Source organism: Mixophyes fleayi, chromosome 10 (genome assembly GCF_038048845.1).
Source record: "Mixophyes fleayi isolate aMixFle1 chromosome 10, aMixFle1.hap1, whole genome shotgun sequence".
In the NCBI taxonomy this organism is placed as follows: Eukaryota; Metazoa; Chordata; class Amphibia; order Anura; family Limnodynastidae; genus Mixophyes; species Mixophyes fleayi.
Window position 1 is genome coordinate 102,962,471 of NC_134411.1, and position 22,236 is coordinate 102,984,706.

The window sequence follows — 22,236 nt, forward strand, 5'->3', positions numbered from 1 at the left end:
GTATCCAACACCATACTATGTATGAAAAGGAGAATACTGCGTGAACTATATTGTTTGCCCCTTTATAAAGCACTGCTGAGACCAGAGTTTGTATATAGTTCACAAAAAGGATGTCCTGCAGCTAAACTAATACAGTTTAGAACAGAGGTGCTAATCATGCACAGGTGAGTTAATGTATTTGGCTGGGTCAGTAATTACCATGCCTGTTTCTACAGACAAAAATCTAGAAAACATGAACTATGGTGGCCCTTGAGGACTGATTTTGGGCACCTCGGGTCTAGAAAACCTGCTTTGACTGATGGAAAAGTGATTAAGTTACTCGATGCCCACACATTGAATGGGGGGAGGGGGGGCGGGGCACGAGTCACGCAGGAGCGATTACAGTCAGAAGACAATGTGCGCATCTCCAGAGGGTGCTACAGAGACACTAATCTGCCCCATTCAGGGCTAGGTGTCAGGACTATGAACTAAATCATTAAAAGCACCTGCCTCAGACCAGCCTATGGGGTGAGGAAGGACATATGATAGCTGTGTATAAATATATATTTACGGTCCACACAGAGAATTCTAAGAACCTGCCAGGGTATGGGGGACACAATACCACCACTTGCAGCTGGAAGAAGAGATTAAATATCCAGCTATAGAAAGGGTTCTTTACTGTAAGAGCCATGAAAAGCTCTCCCACAAGAACTGGAATTGGCAGAGATAATAGAAAAAGAAGAGTGAAACATTAAGGTAATAACACTACAATATAGTAATAATTCTCAGATGACCAGTTTGGGGTCAGGAGGGAATTTGGACCATGCTGTATTCCTCAGTTCAGGAGGAGCATGATGAAAGATGGGAACAAAATGAGCGAGATCCTGTCCCATTAACACCCCCCACAAGCTGCAGGCTGTGTGTTTCCTGGGAGAACAGTGACCTTTCCTCTAACAGACCTCATCCCCTGGGACCAGGATAGTGACATAATCCAGATTAGGTAACAAGCTGTATAACTCAGTCATGTTTCGGTCTGCTTCCGTTAAAGTGAGAACTGCACTGTTGCCTTTCCTCGCATGGGAGAACAGCTGCTCTCAGAAAATAATTCACAAGTTGCTCACTGCACAATGACATATTTCTGTGACACATTCCACGGCAGTTAGAACAGCTCTGTGCCTGAGCCCCCCCCCCCCTCCTCCCCCCCTCCTCCCCCCATAATCCTCTCACATATATAAAACAGGGGGACATTACAGATTAATGTTCAGCGTCTCCACCTCACACTGTATCCCCACATGCCAACCGTACCCCCCACCGGGAGCTGCCCAGGAACGTCAGTCTCCAATGGCGGCTTTATTATTGGTGGCCGATAATGCTGCTGCCTTATAGCAGCCGCACACTGTCCCCTCCCCCAGCTACATTGTTATTCTACAACTCATGTGTACCCCACACCTCATAGATTGTAAGCTCATAGGGCAAGGCCATCTTTACTTTGTATTTCATGTAATTTATTTGTATCACAAACCCCTCAGTGTACAGAGTTGCGTAGTATGACAGCACTTTATTTTATCCCAAATCACTGCTTGTATCAAATACTGCCCATTACCAGTAGTTTTGTGGTAACTCCATTACCTATCTGTAACCACCTCTCCTGAATCCACATTAGTACAAATAATCCACTCCAGCTCATTAGAAAACTACAAGACCAGTTCATTATTTTAAACAACTCAAACTAACGAGAGAGTACAGCCCAGTCTCAGGAATGTGGGCTTCAGAAGCTGTGCAAACACTTGTAAACGTTTTATCTTATAAAGTGTAGTATGGCTGTATACCCTGTAGGTGTCTCCAATTAAATTAAATCCGTTTCCATTAAATCCAACCACTGGGTCATAAAAACTAACAAGGTTCTGTGTCAGTGATCTCTTCCCGGATATATGCTGGGCTGCAACAAACACGGCAAAAGTTTCACTAAACAGGGTTATTCCTCCTTTATTAAGCCGTGGGTGCCAGAGAATGACTCAATATTCCAGAAAACTCACAGTAAGTGGAATTAAGGATTTATCATGTTGGAGAATCCCTAACAGCACGGAAAACCAGCGCTGTATTACTGGCTACTAACCCTCAAACACAAGGGATACTTGTAGATTTGTGAGTGTTACAACTAAGTTTCAGAGACCTGCCAGAACATAAGATATTTCGGAGTCAGTTTTTCTATGAACCCCGACTTACTCTGTTAAAGACTGCTGCAGGGAGTTTCTCAGAGGCTAACGGGTGCAAAAATGAACAGGAATAAATCGTTTCAGACATCAGTCTGTTTATATTTTTGTGCATTATTAATGTGCTGTATTCATCTGTAAATCTCATTTCTAGGTTATAACTGAACAGCTGCAAACACCTTTTGGACTCATACTCGTAGAACACATTCCATGTATAAGATACAGTGACCGATGGGAATGCCTGTGTCAGAGGCGCATATTGCAATGTCTCAACACACACAGTATGCAGCATGTGTAAACACAAGTCCCTGAAACCAGCCATTATATACCACATAATGGTCCGGAAGACTTTAATACCCCATTCATACTGCACCAAAATCCCTGTTTTTTGCCGGGGCGAGCTCAAACGACCCGGGTCTTGGTGCAGTATGAATGATACAAGTCAAAAATCCGATTTATCGAGGGGTAATTCCCGGGTCGGACACGGGTTGCCTGGTTTTTCAACCCGGGTTGCACAGAAAACAAGCTGATTGGCTATCTGCCTGTCTCTGGAGGATGATGTAATCAGTGGGAGCCCGTGGAAGATTCGAGAAGGAGTTTAGGAGAAATGGTGGATGGTGGAGTGCAGATCAAGCTGAAGCAGAATCGGAGTTTGTTGGAGAAAATTGCTTTTATTTCACTGAAAAAGTGTGTATTAACAGCAATTATTAAACAATCACCACCCACCTTCTTTCATCTTTATGCGTCAAAAAACCAGTCACCTTTCAATGACATCACCATTTTTCAGCCAATGAAAACTGCTCTGGTGATGACTAAAAATTGCCAGGGCACAGACTGAATGGGGTCAACCCGGGAAATTCCCGGGTCCGAGATGCAGTATGAATGGTGTTTCTGAGCTGGAACGCTCCGAGCCCCGGCAAAAACCCGGCTTGAAAAACCCGGGATATTGCCGGGGCGGCAGTATGAAAGCGGTATAAGCAGAAACTTGACCACAAGGATGATCACCTGATCACATTAACGGCAACAAAGTGGCATTGGTTACTTAATTTACACTTTGTACAACCGTAATGAAGCTGAACTAAGAGACTTTATACAGCCGCATCTGTTACACAGGATGGCTCAGATGGAAGCTGACATGAACTGCTGCCCCCTGCTGGCATCATCTGAGAATACACTAGAAGATCCACCTAAAGGGACCTCTGTTGTCCAGGTAGATATGGACAACAGAGGTCCTCTCAGCAGTTGGGTTGAGGGATCACCTATCACAACAGATCCGCCAGGTAGACAACTGTACGTAAAGGGCAACGATCATAATAAACCTGCCCGGCCATCGATGATTGCTGATGGTGAGATTATATGAACCAGCTTGTGTTCTTTGGTTACTAAACAGTCATTAAGATTCATCTTAAGAAGCTCATCATAGAGGGAGTCCTTTATCTACACAATTGTCTCATCAGTTTCCAGGCTAAAATGGATGATAAGAGGACAACAGCTTGCAGCGAGATCGAAAATGGGTAAATACGTCAAGCATTAAAATAGAGACGGCTCTTGGTGCTGAACCAACATGCAGCCAGTGATTTGCAGAGAACCAGTGAGATATTAAGGACTCACTGGTTCCCAGTGAAAGCCACATTATAATGGCGTTTGCTTTCGCTGTGTGTTGGTCAAATATATCTCCCATGTGATAGCAATTTATTTTTTAAAATGCAAACTTTACAAAAGCTATGGGGCAGATTGAATTCAGCGCAAGGTGCCGTCGGAATATGGCCCGATGTCTGGCTACACATTTTGCCGACAGCAAAGTATACCCGCTCATTTGTCTGTGTACCTCTGAGGTTTCTGTCGGAACATGGAGCCCATGTCTCACCACAGACTGTTCCGGAGATCCATTGCCCTGAATTGAATCGCATCTCGCACTGAAGCCAACAAGAACTCAAGGCTGGTTTGAGTCTTGGGACTACTGAAAGTACCTAGCTGAATTATACCCCAAAATGATTTGTACTACCCATTAAATCAAATATAGGTGAGCAAATGTTATATACAAGAAAAAAAAGATACAAAGGGACATTACTTTAAACCAACTTTGTGACTTTATTGATGGGCGACGACTTTATAATCCTAGATATCACTAAACTGTGTACAATTAGGAACTGAACATTATAGGAGAGCGAGATAGCAAAATGAAAAAGCACACTGTCCAGCGATCGTCATTGGTTAGCCGTGTGTATTCTTATACCTGGTGTACACAGAACCATCATTTTCAGGTGTATCGAATTAAAAGTTACAATCACTCATCTATACAGACTAACCCCAAAATTCAAAACTTTTTTTTACCCACGTCTGTGAATCACGTTTTAAAGCCTTTAAGCTGCTGGAGAGCGTAACACGATTTATAGCATTCATCCAGCAGGAAAGGAGTTAAAACACTCTAATACCTCACAATCACTCTGAGGCACCCAGCAACATTGAAAAAGCTTTCGGTAATTTTTTTTATATTTATTTTCTATTTTTATAATTGTTTTTTTTTTTGTTTGTTTTTTTAATCGGTTTAGGCGAGAAACCATAGACAGAATTGCAGCCTGTTATTATTGGTTGATTCAGTGACCTGAAAAGCAGAGTGTGTGTGGCAGGGGGGTCTAGAATTGCGGTGGGGGTAATGGCTTGCAGAAAGGGACTGAAGACTTTCTTTTACTGTATCAGTTTCACATGTAAAGATTTAATGCTGGTGCGTTTTGAGTCTTTGGCGAAGCGCGTGGGTCACCAGAGGCGACGCAGCCACTTCTAGCCTAGACACTAAAAAAAATAATAAAAATCTATTCTGTGTATTGATAAGAATTCTCCCTGGCCTCTAACTTTACTCTGCATCTTTAACAGCGCAAACTGTGGCTCCAGAAGTTTCTTTCCGATGAAGGGTTACCCCTAAATCCTTCAACCTCCTGGTGCCTTCATACCTCACTAGGCTGATTACGCAGCTTCAAATCATTAACTTCATCTTTGCCAGTTACATGGTATGCTTAAAATGTCTGCATCCCACAAAAGAGGACAGCAATCTTTGTCGGCTTTGCCGACCCCCTTTCCCCAGCGACTCTCGCGGGGGGCTACAGCAAAGTTAAATTGTTTAAACATTTCCTCCTATTCAAATCTAAAAAAAACAACAAAAGAAAAGGGAAGAGGAACAAATTGTAGGGACAATGGGGGGAAAAGAGAGAGAGAGAAAGGATTCACTCGAAAAAGAGTAGGGATTAAAAGGAATTGGAGGGGGAAAAAAGGTGATTTGTGTCCTATGTAGCAGGAATCTTGCGCAAGGGCGCACACAGCATGGAGCGCGATTCACAGAAGATCTACGCGGCGGTAATACAGGAGGTAGGCCGTGCGCTCTACAGTCTGTTTCACCACCTGATACTGATTTATCACTTTCACAGTCTGGTCATCAATGCGTAACCAGCCGTTCAGACCGATCTGGAAGACGTCTGTGGTGTAATGGCCGCCAGTAGCGCTGTTTCCGTGGTGATAGACAACTGCGGGCGATAAGAGACGTAGATTAGGAAAAACAAATACAACAGGCTCTGGTACAAAAATAGAACGCTGTATGAACCAGCGCCTGGAGACTGAAAGAGAAATATTCACCTGCAAAGAGCCGGTAGGTTCTCTGGCCTTTAAAAATCTTGCTTTTCACTCCGGGAGAGAGTAAATCTATTGAGAGAAAACATATTGTGTTACAGCAGCAAACACCCATGATGCAATTCTACCTAAAGGGTAGCACAGTGGTTAACATTGCTGCCTCACGGTGCTGGGATCATCGGGTCGTTCCCTAGCAAAGCCCTAAGTGTGAAGTTTGTATGTTCTCCCTGTGTTTGCGTGTGTTTCCTCCGGGTGCTACTATTTCCTCCCACATGCCAAAAATATACTGGTAGGTTAATTGACTTCTGAGACACTGGACGTGTGTGTGCGTGTGCTAGACTGGCCACATGACCAGACTGATCAGCAGACAGTCCCCGTATTCCTCTATTCTCACCTTTACTAATTTCCAGGTCCACAGGATAATCAATATTTTTCACCAGCTTCTGGCAGCCGCCCGTCTTCTCGAACACAAAGCGCTTGAGGTGCAGCACGAGGACGGGGGGCAGCTCCTCCAGCGTTACCCTCCGGCTGATCTCCACCTGGAAGAGGAGCGGATTATCAGTACGGACAGGACAGAAAATCCAATTACTGCCAGTAAAGCAGCCAAGTTCCATAGTGATAGGACAGCGAGTGCCGAGATGAAGAAACCCCAGAGACTAATGATGTCAGTGCAGGGAATTATCCTGGAAACACATGTGGGCTCAATCCAGCTGCCAGAGGCAACGTGTGCCCTGTTTGTAATAAACATTTACACACTACGGCCCCCACACTATCTCAACGTGCCTTCAACTACTAACGGCACCAGCAGCAAAAGGCCTCGGTACAAAATTTCACCCTGAAGATCAAAAAACAAAACCAAAAAAAAATCCATATATAGTATCCTTCCATACCCTCTCAGTCGCACAGCCCACCCCTCACCCATCCCTGGAACGCGCTTAGGAGTCATGTGTCTTTAAACCCTCACCTTATATATTGTGCAGAACTTTATTTTTGTGGATAATTGACATATATAAATGGGAGAAACAGTTTCCCAATTACTGGGTACCCCAAAGATGGCAGGAGAGAGATATATAACATCCATCACAGATAGAACATAGGTTATATGGACAATACAGAGACTATTGTACAGTGTCACCCCTTAAAAAAACTGCTCGCAGTATAAAACTCTTACAGATACAACATACAGAGGAACAAGGTTCTGTGCAGAAGAACATGAGGACATTTACAGGATACATAGAAATAGTACACGTCCCTGTAAGTAGGAACCGGATGTATCTGCTGTTCAGTGGGCCACATATCTACTGAAGGAGTAATCTGCTTATCTTTGTTTTTAATACAGCAGCTACTGTTCATTAGAGAGCAGCGTAACGCTGGTATATAACCCGAGACACGCTGCAACAGGACACAACGTTTGTTTATAGAAGCTGGAACTTTCTGAGCCTGAAAACTCCCTGGAAGTGAAATTCCAGCAATTATTTATAATCCTCCTATCGGCTCCATATATCAGACGCAATCACTTTGAAATACGGTGGAACCGGTTTGTTTGGGCTAGTGTCTGGGAACGCGGTGCTGGGTAACCGAACAACGCAATTAATGCAAATATAATTGCAAAGAAAAGCGTCTGGAGCTCTCCCCAAACAAACCATGAAATTTTGTGGTGCACACAATGATTACATTTTCGCCTTATTTGTGAAATGTATAAAACAATGTTCACAGCCATGCATTATACGCAACGTTCAAAACGGACTAAAACACTAATGTTCTAAACCATTTACGCATCAGGCAGAGATGAGCCGGGACCTGCGTTACTTGTAAAATTCCCCTTAGATAGTGACCGCTTGTGTAAATGTCATGAAATCGGGTTATCCGAGGCTTCGCTCTGTCTCTTTGCCCTGTCTTGAGCTAATTATCATGCATGAATTTTATTTCCAGCCCAGACATCAAAATAAAAACCAGACGGAGCCACTAGTACATAAACTGAACACCCATTTCTCTTAAACCCTTAATTGAACAGTGGTCTTTCTGTGAATACCAAAAATGACAGGTTAGCAACCGAAACATTACATGCTAAAATCACAAGTAACTTGGCGATGAAGGTTACTCCCACATCAGCAGCGACCTTCAAACAGCCGGGAAACAAACCTCGGCAAATAGCAAAGTGCTGGTTAACCCGTGCACTGCCAGAGCGCTCAGAAGTCATGGTGCAGAGAGTAAGTGCTCCCCTAAGACTAAATGTACCTAATTTATGGATGAACAGGCCAAATACGTAGGAGTGACATACTGTAACGATAACTATATACCTATAATGTCCACGGAGCAATGGGATACGGTGAGCTGACTGCACCGAGAGCCAGTCAGTCATTGCACCACTAGATGACATATCAGTTGCCCTTATATATTATGGGAGCCTTTAGCACCTGAGCTGCTGCTGAACTACATCTCCCAGAATTCCAAGCCAACGAAACTTAGCAGACAATCCTTACTGTGACCCACCAGTAAAGCCCACCCTGAGCTCTGTCTGTAACCAGGGATAATTACAGCTGGGTTAGCAGAGGATACAACACTACGCTAGTTAATCAGGGGTATAGAGATAAGAGGGGGACACATACCTCTTGTTTGGTTTTGGTGGTGTAGCCCTGGACAGACTCTCTGGCCACCAGACTCTCCAACGCCTCCTGGACGGTGCGGATCTTTTCAGACTGAATATCCAGCTGCAGGGTGAAAAATGGCTGCAGTGTGGCCGATTCCTTGGAGCTCTGCTGGTACACGACGGACCTGTAAGAGAGAGCAGGGGGTTATCAACAAAGTCTGAGGGCTCATACACACAGGCATTAAATCAGTGCAGCAAGAGACTGGTAGACGCGATTTAACACCAACAATCCAAAAACTAATAAGTACATATACATTGTGTGTGCACGGTTCAGGGGACGGAACAGTCCATATAAAAAAAATATATTGTCCTAAAGAACACTATACGCTGCAAGGAGCCATTAAGAACGCGCTTCTAACGCTCTGTTGTAAGAGAACAAAATACAAGGTTCTGTCTGCGCTTTTTATTGCTTTTTTGGTTTTTTTATTTCTTTTCTTTTAAACACCCATGTGAACGAGTCCTAGGGCAGAAGCAGATCACATGTAGCAGAACTACAAGCTTCAGCAAGTCCTGCCAAGGATAACCACCAATATAGTGAGGGAGTATCTCCTAGATTTGGAAATATTAACCCGTTTCTTTGCCAAGTGGATGAAAATCCTCCACCAGCCTAGATATTCCCATATTGTGTGTACGGTATAAATAAAAGCACAATCACTATACACATTAAGACCTCCAAGTGAATACTATAAGCATATGCAAATATAGAAAAAATATGTAAATTAGTTATCAATAACCACAAAGAAAAATAGATAAAGGTCTATTATCCAGAAAGTTTAGGGGGTTTTCCAGAAATCGCAGCTCCTCCGTGAGCGTGGGAGGCCGCTGGTGACCACGTCTGTACTAGCTGGACCTTGTGGCATTGTACGTGGGCCTGTGAGAACAGACACGGCTCGCCCCACCAACGCCGGACGCTTCATTCTGTCCCTGTCTACGTGGAAACGTTTGTGGTTTACAATTTACAACCCGTTCTCAGCTTCATATTTTCCAGATGCCTTTACACCACGGGAAAGATGCCCCCACACAATGGTACCTTTCTTTCCCTCCAGCACTTCATCTCGGTGGACTCTGCGCAAGGAACACCCTGGTGGAATGGAAGGAAGCGGATCCATTCCAAACCAGCCTCTCTGGAGGCAGCTAGAGTCCGTTCCTCTCCCAGAACTGCTTAACCGTTTGCAGCCGATAATCAGACTATTGTCGTATACACATCTATCTCACATCACATAGAATAAAGGATCATTTCCATCCATAGCAGCAGAAACACTGGATTATGTACGTGACCAGACAGGATGGGCTGCTAATCACAGAACTAAAGGGAGATTCAGCAATAAACATACCCACAGCCGCAGGATCACACAAGACACATCAGTAAGGTGTAACAAGGCTTCTTGAAATAGTCAATATCCTGTGTTTTATTGAGGGGCTTTTGAAATTCAAGTCTTGTTCAGCAATGCCAAATCCCTGCCAAATCACTAAACCCAAAGTTACAATCTGTCTTGCCATAGCCGAGCAGAGGGCAGCTTAGTAATGATGGTCGGGGAACAGTGTCCAATATAACCACATGGCAGAGTGTAAGCAGTTGTGGTAAGGGAAGTGTCTTACATTACACCCTCACACCCCACCCGTCTTACTCAGACAACAGATGTTTCAGAGGATCCTGCAAATCATGCAGTCTGAGAATGTGTCGGATATCCGGATATCTCACAGAGCCCCCCCCCTCCCCCAGAGCTGGCCATTTCATCACAGACATCCATCAGTTTCCCCAGAACTGGTCATTCACTACAGACATCCATCAGCTCCCCCCAGAACTGGTCATTCACTACAGACATCCATCAGCTCCCCCAGAACTGGTCATTCATTACAGGTATCGGTCAACCCCACCGCCAGACACCGTTCTAGTTTGCCGTGGCGTTACCAGAGAACAAGCATGTACACTGGGCAGACAAAAGTGATCGACAGGGGGCTCGTCATAAACTCCAGGTTCCCAATACATTGATTGGCTACTCTTATGAATACGGCCATGGACATTGCTGTATCCGCTGCGTGTGGCCGATGGGAGATTTTTATACCCCTGAACAAGCAGCAGCTAAATGTTTTACTGACCACTTACAGAAAGTTAATGACTACATTTCCCCAGTGTGGTACATTACAGATTAATGAAAGCATCAAGTGTTGTTCTGAACCTTACCTCATGTGTCCTCCAAAGATATCCGTAATCAGCGTCTGCACAAAGTCTGCTTGCCGTGTGACGGAGGACTTGTTCCGGGGTCCCACCCGCTCCCACTCCTCATCGCTGCCTTCTCCGTGGTCTTCATGCTCGTTCATGTTCACGTCATTCGCCGGCTGCGTTTCAGGACCATTTGATACAGAGATTTCTTTAGAGATGATAAAAGGGATAACGTCAGTAAGCACCTCTTACACACCTTAACCAAAGACATAAGTTCATTTCAATACATTCAACTCAAAGTGTATTCCCAACAAAAATGTGCTGTATGACCTAGATCCAAGGTCATGGAACCGGGTCAACCTCACATACAGACATTAGGTTTAGGTAGCCCAGCTTTCTGTAGGGACTTAGTGTGGGCTGGTGTTCAGGAAGTCTGCTGGTAAGTGGAGTAGGCACATCAATTCCTGGTCAGTAACTCTATAAAGAGCCGGAACTAGGAAACAACAACCAGACCAGAATCCCACAATGACAGGGCAAGCTCCAGACTGCAAAAATAGAGCTAGCAGGAAGCGCGGGAAGAGTACACGGAGCAGTTATCAGAGTAACAAGATCCACCTGGAACATCTCGCCCCATACAGACCCCCTCATCAACACACTGCAATATCTCGCCCCATACAGACCCCCTCATCAACACACTGCAACATGTCGCCCCATACAGACTTCCTCATCAACACACTGCAACATCTTGCCCCATACAGACCCCCTCATCAACACACTGCAACATCTTGTCCCATACAGACCCCCTCATAAACACACTGCAACATGTCGCCCCATACAGACCCCCTCATCAACACACTGCAACATGTCGCCCCATACAGACCCCCTCATCAACACACTGCAATATCTCGCCCCATACAGACCCCCTCATCAACACACTGCAATATCTCGCCCCATACAGACCCCCTCATCAACACACTGCAATATCTCGCCCCATACAGACCCCCTCATCAACACACTGCAACATCTCGCCCCATACAGACCCCCTCATCAACACACTGCAATATCTCGCCCCATACAGACCCCCTCATCAACACACTGCAATATCTCGCCCCATACAGACCCCCTCATCAACACACTGCAACATGTCGCCCCATACAGACCCCCTCATCAACACACTGCAACATGTTGCCCCATACAGACCCCCTCATCAACACACTGCAACATGTTGCCCCATACAGACCCCCTCATCAACACACTGCAATATCTTGCCCCATACAGACCCCCTCATCAACACACTGCAATATCTCGCCCCATACAGACCCCCTCAACACACTGCAATATCTCGCCCCATACAGACCCCTTCATCAACACACTGCAACATGTCGCCCCATACAGACCCCCTCATCAACACACTGCAACATCTCGCCCCATACAGACCCCCTCATCAACACACTGCGACATTTCGCCCCACACAGACCCCCTCAACACACTACAATATCTCGCCCCATACAGACCCCCTCATCAACACACTGCAATATCTCGCCCCATACAGACCCCCTCAACACACTGCAATATCTCGCCCCATACAGACCCCCTCATCAACACACTGCGACATTTCGCCCCACACAGACCCCCTCAACACACTGCAATATCTCGCCCCATACAGACCCCCTCATCAACACACTGCAATATCTCGCCCCATACAGACCCCCTCAACACACTGCAATATCTCGCCCCATACAGACCGCCTCATCAACACACTGCGACATTTCGCCCCATACAGACCCCCTCAACACACTGCAATATCTCGCCCCATACAGACCCCCTCATCAACACACTGCAATATCTCGCCCCATACAGACCCCCTCATCAACACACTGCAATATCTCGCCCCATACAGACCCCCTCAACACACTGCAATATCTCGCCCCATACAGACCGCCTCATCAACACACTGCGACATTTCGCCCCATACAGACCCCCTCAACACACTGCAATATCTCGCCCCATACAGACCCCCTCATCAACACACTGCAATATCTCGCCCCATACAGACCCCCTCATCAACACACTGCAATATCTCGCCCCATACAGACCCCCTCATCAACACACTGCGACATTTCACCCCACACAGACCCCCTCATCAACACACTGCAACATCTCGCCCCATATAGACCCCCTCAACACACTGCAATATCTCGCCCCATACAGACCCCCTCAACACACTGCAATATCTCGCCCCATACAGACCGCCTCATCAACACACTGCAATATCTCGCCCCATACAGACCGCCTCATCAACACACTGCGACATTTCGCCCCATACAGACCCCCTCAACACACTGCAATATCTCGCCCCATACAGACCCCCTCATCAACACACTGCAATATCTCGCCCCATACAGACCCCCTCATCAACACACTGCAATATCTCGCCCCATACAGACCCCCTCATCAACACACTGCGACATTTCGCCCCATACAGACCCCCTCATCAACACACTGCAATATCTCGCCCCATACAGACCCCCTCATCAACACACTGCAATATCTCGCCCCATACAGACCCCCTCAACACACTGCAATATCTCGCCCCATACAGACCCCTTCATCAACACACTGCAACATGTCGCCCCATACAGACCCCCTCATCAACACACTGCAACATGTCGCCCCATACAGACCCCCTCATCAACACACTGCAACATGTCGCCCCATACAGACCCCCTCATCAACACACTGCAACATGTCGCCCCATACAGACCCCCTCATCAACACACTGCAACATGTCGCCCCATACAGACCCCCTCATCAACACACTGCAACATCTCGCCCCATACAGACCCCCTCATCAACACACTGCAACATCTCGCCCCATACAGACCCCCTCATCAACACACTGCGACATTTCGCCCCACACAGACCCCCTCCAACACACTGCAAACCCCAAACACCATCACAGGAGACAGAAAAATATTCAGCATCTGAACGTCTCCATATGGGATTTAAAAAAAGAAAAATAATATTTACTGCTTCTATTCAAATGTACGATATGTGATCAACCAACAACGCCCGGAAGACTCCCCCCAAGGAGGCGTATGGTGCACACTTAGCCAATAACCAGTTATAACATTTTTATAATAAAGACGACTCTGGAAAGGTCACGTACAGCACACGTGTACATTAGTCACAATGCAGTACTGCACAGATACTGATGTAATACACATTATAATCACAGCCCAGCTCAGCTGTGTCACATTTATCAGCAGTAACATAGTGAGAATCTTGTTCAGAGGAATTGCAGCACAACGTGATATAAGCTGGATCCAGCCGTCATTGACACATTTGGATGTCTATCATGTGTTAAAGCTACAATCAGTATTGTGTTATCAGCGCTGCAGATTACTGGTGTTATTGATTTCAAATGGGAGAAATAGGAGTATGAAATGCCTTCGCCAGCCAGACAAAGGAGTTTTCCCAGATACTACGCTCCAAATGTGACCATAAATACTCACAATAGTAAATAATCCCAGAATACGGTTACACAGCGAGGAGGAGGGCGAGGTAGCTGGAGAGCTGAGTTAGAAGTGGTGGAAACAGGAGGAGAGATGGCCCTGCTCAAAGGAGCGTACAATCTAAGGGGTGGGGTAGACAGACCGAGACACACAGGGGAGAGAGGGAGAGAAGGAGGAACGGAGGCAGATTAAGGGAAGGGGGAAGATGGAGGGAGAGGCAGAAAAATGTAGGAAGTTAAGTGGGAGACCGGAAGGCTTTAAGAAAAAGGTGGGTCTTTAAATCCCGTTTGAAACTGGACAGATTAGGGGAAGTTCTGATGGAGGGAGGGAGCTTGTTCCAGTGGAGGGGGGCAGCGCGGGCGAAGTATTGGAGACGCGCGTGAAAGGAGGTGATCAGGGGGGGAAGAGAGGCGACGGTCATTGGCAGATTGGAGAGGGCGGGATGGAGCATGAATAGAGAGGGAGGAGATGTAGGGAGCAGCGGAGTTGGCGAGGGCCTTGTATGTAAGTGTGAGGAGCTTGAACAGGATTCTGTAGGGGAAGGGGAGTCAATGGAGGGGGGAGACAGAAGAGGAGCGGCGAGAAAGGAAGATGAGCCTAGTGGCAGCGTTAAGTACAGATCGAAGGGGAGCGAGATGAGATTGGGGGAGGCCAGTAACGAGGAGGTTACAGTAGTCCAAGCAGGAGATGATCAGAGAGTGAATAAGACATTTGGTGGCATCTTGGGAGAGGAACCGCCTGATGCGAGCAATATCACGCAGCTGGAAGCGGCAGGATTTAGCAAAAGAGAGAATGTGGGGGCCAAAGGAGAGAAAGGAGTTGAGGGTGACAGAGGCAGCGAAGTTGGGGGACAGGGGAGATAGAGGTGTTGTCGACAGTGATAGAGAGGTCAGAAGGGGGCGAGGTGTGATGGGGAGGAAAGACTATGGGGGGGGTATTCAATTACCGATATTGTGGTAATCGTGCGCGGAAAAACCGTTAATACGGTAATTTACTCGCTGGAATTTAGCTCGCAGCTCAGGGAGAGGCAGGCGGACACCCTAGTGAGGAGGGAGAGAGAGAGATCAGGAGAGGAGAGGTATAGTTGAGTGTTGAGGTATAGTTGAGTGTTGTCAGCGTAAAGATGGTAGTTGAGGCCGAAGGAGCTGATGAGTTCACCCAGGGAAGAGGTGTATAGAGAGAAGAGTAAGGGTCCCAGAACAGAGCCCTGAGGCACCCCGACTGGTATGATGTAGTCACACGGCTCAGCACACGATACATGGAGGGGAGCGCAGAGCCTGGTATGATGTAGTCACACGGCTCAGCACACGCTACACGGAGGGGAGCGCAGAGCCTGGTATGATGTAGTCACACGGCTCAGCACACGCTACATGGAGGGGAGCGCAGAGCCTGGTATGAGGCAGTCACACGGCTCAGCACACGCTACACGGAGGGGAGCGCAGAGCCTGGTATGAGGCAGTCACATGGCTCAGCACACGCTACACGGAGGGGAGCGCAGAGCCTGGTATGAGGCAGTCACATGGCTCAGCACACGCTACACGGAGGGGAGCGCAGAGCCTGGTATGAGGCAGTCACATGGCTCAGCACACGCTACACGGAGGGGAGCGCAGAGCCTGGTATGAGGCAGTCACATGGCTCAGCACACGATACACGGAGGGGAGCGCAGAGCCTGGTATGAGGCAGTCACATGGCTCAGCACACGCTACATTGACACCACACTCCAGACACACACTGCCCTATGACGAACACACAGAAGAGAAGAGATAATATAAATCCATACTGTCATTTTCCGGGTAGAGAATTTTCTTTAACGATAACATTTCTTCATGCAGTCCGTTCAGAACGAAGCCGAGATATTCCTCTGCGTCTTCCTGACGACCCTGTAAGCAAAACAGCGCAGCGTCAGACACAATATATAGTAATGTGTTTAGTACAACCACACCACATTACATATAGTATAGGGTCAGCACGTGTTTAGTATAACTGCCCTGTGTCACACACATAGTAAGTAACGCTCATAACACCCTAGACATGATATTACTCAGATGGGGACTTCAGATTCCCTTACAATACCCACAGAATTATATTCTAATAATCCCATCCATGAACATGTGTCTGTGGCTTCCTATGAACCACTATTAGCTCACGCAAGGTCTGATTCACAACGCTGAGCACAGAGCCACACATTACCACGACTGGTAATTAAATCCAGTCTCCCAGTGGAAGTAAACCAGGGGACCCCACATCCAAGAGATGCTAAGCTGGTATTTGTTCTATTCCAGGAAACTGTTAATATAGTCATTGGCTGAACTTTCTTCCTGAGCGTAAACAAGAGTAATATTTCCCACGTCAGTTATTAAATGAAAAATAAAAGACTGACGGATGAAACAGACGGACCCATCACTATATTACAGGGTGTAGTCTGTCAGTACTTTACCTTCTCCGATAGACTTGACTTGGAAACGGTCAGCAAACGGTAGACGTATGTAGGTTCAAAAGCTGCCCCAGGGCGAATGTCTCGGACAACCTTGTCTCCAGGGACTGTGGAGGAATCACAGGACACCGAGGTTAGGGACAGAAAGGGTCTCATCACACCTCTTATTCTGCACACTCCCTAATCTGAGCACCAAGCAGCAAAACAGCCCCTCTGACGTTGGATCCTCCTCTATTATTAGGACCACTGCATTAACTAACAAGAATACAACAATCCCACTTATCACACCAGACAGACCTACGCACACAATGATGTGCTTCATGTACCCAGTATCCTGCATACAATATACCGCAGCGCACAGACTAATGACAGCCAATAAGTGGTGTGTTTCTGAGAGGTATTTACACCCTGTTATTAAATGCAGCAAATTGTACAGAACACAATAGAATATAAGGTATCTGTGCTCACACATACCTTGCTTGGCTTTAGGAAGAACGGGCATGTTTATGAACTCATTCATCAGCCGGACACTAAAATAAAAACACAATTATTTCTTACAGAGCAGAATAATAATAAATATAATACATCACATTTTTCCAAAGATGTATTTTTAACTAATCAAAACGTAACACTAACAAAATATCAGCAACCAGCAAAGCCCCACACGGCCAGAGGGCACGGACATAAGTCGCCGTGTGGGTGCCCAGGATGCACTCGCACGTTTCCCGTGGCTGGTGGAAGATCGCTCCCCCTTGGGAGAGGCAATTAGGAACTATAGAGCTGGAAGACTGATCTATGGTGACTGGTGCAGCGTCTGTAGAGAGGACATTTTCTTACTAGTAGTTTCAGGTTACTTTAGTGTGGCCGGTCTTTTGGTGTCTTCAGTCACACTATACCTATTGTATATGTCCAGAATATGTGGCCAATCAATTCTCTAGAAACCAGAGACGCCATTTTGCAGTTTATGATATTAACGAGATACCGACCTAAACGTCTAAGGCGATCGGCCCCAGTGCCGAGCCCGGCTACAGAAAACGAGTACGTTGTGTAGGAGACAAGCGCACTTATTACAGACCTAGGACATATTGCTTAATATACAGCATGTGGCACTTACAAGCTGTCGATCATTGGAGTTGATGTACATGGTCTCTGCAGTTTAGTGTACGTTGGAATGCACTTCATAAGATGATACATAGGAGGACACGCTACCAGAGCTTGCAAGGTCTGCGGCAGAGGTTAAGGATCATATACCTGGAGGTACAAGACTGAGCGAATCCCAGGAGCCAGACTCCTACGAAATGTCTGTACCTAACTTCACAAGCCATTTCTATTGAGGTTAGATGCAAATCTTCCGGGGATTCTGTTGGCTGCTAGATGTCACTGATTGGCTCCTGAATTATACCTTAATTTGCCACCCATAGAGTGGACTTATTGTGGCCATAACGTTATCTCCTCTCCTTGTCACATCAAACACAATCTACAAATACTGTACTTAAACCATTACACCAGCCAGTCTTAAAGACAGACCAACACTAAAAATATATTTTGTGGCACAGTCATCCTGGGTCCATCTACATACATGGTTAGGTGCAGGCTACAAACCTGGATCATGTGGGCCCAACACCCCATAAAACACCGTCATAGCACCAACAAAAAAGTTATTAGTCTGTGGTGCCCTAAAAGTCGACATGTTACACAAGGCTTCCACATGCAGGATGCGCTCTGCCTATCGGTGGCTCTCCCCTGTGGTATTATAATATACTAGACCGGCATTGGATAAACTATAGAACTCAGGGCTGGGAGGTTCCTCTAAGACCCCCACACCCTTTACTTAAAATCTAATATCAAGCAACAAAAAATTGTTTACTTGTGATATACCCAATGTTCATGTGTAGTTACTTTTTTAATGTTATATATTGTACTTTTACTTCTGTTCTATTTGTCCATGTTTGAAGCTTTCAATAAAGCAATTAAAAAAAATAAAACTACAGGATTCAGGAGCAAGAGAGATCCTCTAAGGAGCTGCGGCCACGTTCACCCACCGACATCAAGAGACTCCGGACTCCTGTACTAGAATATTAACAGACGTTCTGTGTGTGAGAAACAGGTTTTATCCCTGGACCAATAAATGATCAACCTCCCCGAGCTGTGGCACTACAAGTCCCAGCACACCCCTGGCAGCAGCCAGCATTAAGGATACAGCATTGATATAGCACCAGTTTCCTTTGTTGACGAGTCCTCGGGGCTGTAATGAAACTGGTTTATGGACGAGCCTCACTCCTTCCAGCAGCTCTGTTAATGATATGAAGGTAGAAACATTAATACCCACACACGTACGTACAATCCCGATCCGCGGTACCTGGAGACCCGGGAGAAATAGGATGTGGTTATAATACATAACATAATAAATAACATTGTAGACTGCTGCTACAGTACAGAGCCACCATCAGTCCAGGAATGTATAACAGACCCGCTGTATTTAGCAGGATGCTGACACATTATAGATACAGCAGAAAACAGGTAAAAGCGGAATCCTCAGACACGGCTGATTGAGCAGCGACTCTATACAATATATACTGTATTTTGTATCAATTAATCTAACACCAAATATATGTGTAAGCCCTTAATCGGAGAGAACACCCTTCCCTCTCGGAGCAATCGCCTTTTACTAATCATTGCTACAGGGTCACATTTAGATTTTGGGGTAAATTCCGTTGGACTAAACCAATGTAAAACGTGTGGACAGAGAGAGGACGGGTAACATGGTGACCACAAATGGAAATCCTGGAAAGCTGAACCTGTTCTCTGGTTTGTAGAATAATCTCCCCCTTCAGATCACCAAAGTATTGGCTTATAATGAAATTATGACTAAATACATTTGTTTGGTCTTTTTGTGAGAGCCCTGATTAGCAATAAGTAACTGCCTAATTATATTAATGATTGAAAGCACACAGGCTTAAGCCAGGCAGATTAAGCATCATATTTAGTACAAATTGTGAGAGGGCAATCAAGTAATTTAATGCAAACCACCAATCTACAGACCATACACACATCATGAAACAAGTATAAAGCTGTACTGCATACACTGAGCGCCATCTAGTGGCCAGGTTCACTGCATGCACTGAGCGCCATCTAGTGGCCAGGTTCACTGCACGCACTGAGCGCCATCTAGTGGCCAGGTTCACTGCACGCACTGAGCGCCATCTAGTGGCCAGGTTCACTGCACGCACTGAGCCCCATCTAGTGACCAGGTTCACTGCACGCACTGAGCGCCATCTAGTGGCCAGATACACTGAGCGCCATCTAGTGGCCAGGCTCAGCCACTAATAAAACGAAAGATAAGCAAATTATTACTCTTTCCCTATATAACATATTATACTGCACTTTCCAGAGCACGGGGAGCACGTAACAGAAAGGACTCAGTAACCGATGTGTAAAGACTGTCAAAACACCCATTTGCTGATGTAGGAGGGTGCAGGAATGGTTAGGTAAGTGTGAATTATGTGTATATACAAGTAGGCGTATTAGTGTATGTATAGAACTGTAGTTAGGTGTTCGTGGGATTTATTATGTTTCATTTATAAGGCGACACAAAGGGTCCACAGCCCTGTAAATGACATACAGAAAACAGTGACCCATGACACAACATGATACATAAAGAACAAAATATGAAGAACAAAAATATATAAACACACACACACGTAACATGTCATATTATTTCTGGGACAATGAGTGAAGGGGATGGTAGAAATCAGGGAGTAGGCCGAAGCTTAAGATAACAGGGCTAGGGAAGCACGCCAAGCTTGTAAAACTGTCCAGAGACCCTAATGACAGAATCTTATGAGTTCACAACTATACTGCACCTTATACCTGCCTGGCACAAGGAACACACAAATCAGCAGAGATACATGAATTAAGGCCTCAGATACAATGTAAATGAGTTTTCTACTCGTAGAAAGATACTATAGAGGAACAGCGCCACCTTGTGACAACTAGGAACGGTATCCTTACTATTGACACACGAGTCCTTCCCGGCAGACGGGCACAATCTGTAGCCATACAGGGCAGGTTGTTAGCACCCACACCCCAACACATGCAGCACTACCATAAAGTAAGATGGGAAGATTGTTACACAGGATTAGGCACCATGTGACTATGACAGGTTAGTAAACAGCAATGAAGACACAAAGAATGAGAAAGAAAAGGCCAAAAGGAAAGATATTAAATATAACATCCTGCTGAGGAAGAAATACAATGCGGGGAAAAACTATTCATATTAAAGCAGAACTATCAAATATTGTAATGTATTTAGCTACACGTTTATTGGTTTTAATGTAATTAAATCCTCTGCAGTGTTCTCCCCAGAAATGTTGCCAGCTGGCTGGGGGAAGTGTAATACTTTGCAATAATATTGAACAATGTTGGCGGTTATTGCCCACACCTGCCAGGACTGGTCAGACTGGGGGTCAGTGGTCTAACACACACTGCTGGCTGTAGTGCTCACATAGTGCCTGATCTAATAGGGGAAACAATGGTTTATTCTATTATAATAGGACTCTGTTGGGTTACAAGAGATGGGTGGTAAGTAAAACCACCCGAGAAATAGGTGCTGGAGAGAACACTGCTCTGTACAGTATTATGCTTTTCTTGTAACATCAATTTCTGCATGATCCCCAATTCAGAATATCTTATTTCATTGTTCAGCGACAGCCAACACACCTACATACTGTAACGTTAGTCCCACAAGAAACCTCTGCAGAGAAAGTATAAAGAGGGTGCTGGTCACCAGCTATCAGACCGTCTCCCTTCCGATAGGTCAGTGTTATACCACTTTCACATTGCCCCCTCGGCAATATCCTGGGTATATGAACCTGGGATATTGTCAGGGGACAGAGCCTCTCACCCCTGCAAATTCCTGGGTCGACCGGGTTCGTACTGAACCTGGGTCTGTCCGGGTCTCCATGGCAACATCACAGAAGGAAATGTGATGTAAGTTTTTCCTTTATTTTTTTCTCTTTTCAATAGCTTTTGGCGAGATCCGGTTTGTTCAACCGAGTCTCACCGTTCAGTCTGGACCTGGGAATAACCCTCCAAAAGACCCGGGTCATTTAACCCGGGAATTCACAAAGGACCCGTTCACACTCAGCCTCGACCCAGGTCGTCTAGGCTTTCCCCAGCAATAACCCGGGTTTTTGAGGCAATGTGAATGGGGTATTAGACATAGGAAGAAAACTCAATGCACACAGCGCCACCTACCTGCAATATCAGGGATTGACACTGGAAGCCAAAGTAAGGAACAATTGTATATTTTTCTGATCACTAACACTGAACACATGTGTTACAGTACTTTCCCTGCTCAATTTACTTAAAGGGAAAGTAATGTCAGAATGCCACCAGCTTTTCCCCAACATATGGAGGTTGTAGTTTGGGGCAGGAGACTTTGTATCTAATTAATAGACATTGTTATTAAGATTGTCGATTCATCTATAGCAGCATATAGAATTGCCAGCATCTCCAAGTAGTGGTGTAATACACATAGGAGAGCATATAAGCAGACCATCACTGTCAGTAAACGGGGGGAGGTGCATGCTGGTCAGTCACCGGCTTCCTCCATCAATCTGACACATTAATGAGCTCTATAAATAGGTTGGTCAGCGCTA

The 22,236-nt window shown here is 45.8% G+C and overlaps 1 protein-coding gene across 2 annotated transcripts in view; it reads right to left on the bottom strand.

Annotated features, from left to right (window-relative positions):
• Window positions 1-4,263: 4,263 nt before the first annotated feature.
• USP10 (ubiquitin specific peptidase 10) overlaps window positions 4,264-22,236 on the bottom strand; it is a 31,374-nt gene continuing 13,401 nt past the window's right edge. For both annotated transcript variants that reach the window (XM_075189362.1, XM_075189361.1), the window contains 10 exons: window positions 18,777-18,868; window positions 17,691-17,800; window positions 17,051-17,106; window positions 16,580-16,683; window positions 15,923-16,022; window positions 10,649-10,835; window positions 8,423-8,588; window positions 6,208-6,352; window positions 5,820-5,885; window positions 4,264-5,710 (listed from right to left, as the gene is read on the bottom strand). In XM_075189362.1, the coding sequence (XP_075045463.1) occupies window positions 5,523-5,710; window positions 5,820-5,885; window positions 6,208-6,352; window positions 8,423-8,588; window positions 10,649-10,835; window positions 15,923-16,022; window positions 16,580-16,683; window positions 17,051-17,106; window positions 17,691-17,800; window positions 18,777-18,868 (1,214 nt within the window). In that variant the 3' untranslated portion in view covers window positions 4,264-5,522. The remainder of the gene's footprint in view (window positions 5,711-5,819; window positions 5,886-6,207; window positions 6,353-8,422; window positions 8,589-10,648; window positions 10,836-15,922; window positions 16,023-16,579; window positions 16,684-17,050; window positions 17,107-17,690; window positions 17,801-18,776; window positions 18,869-22,236) is intronic.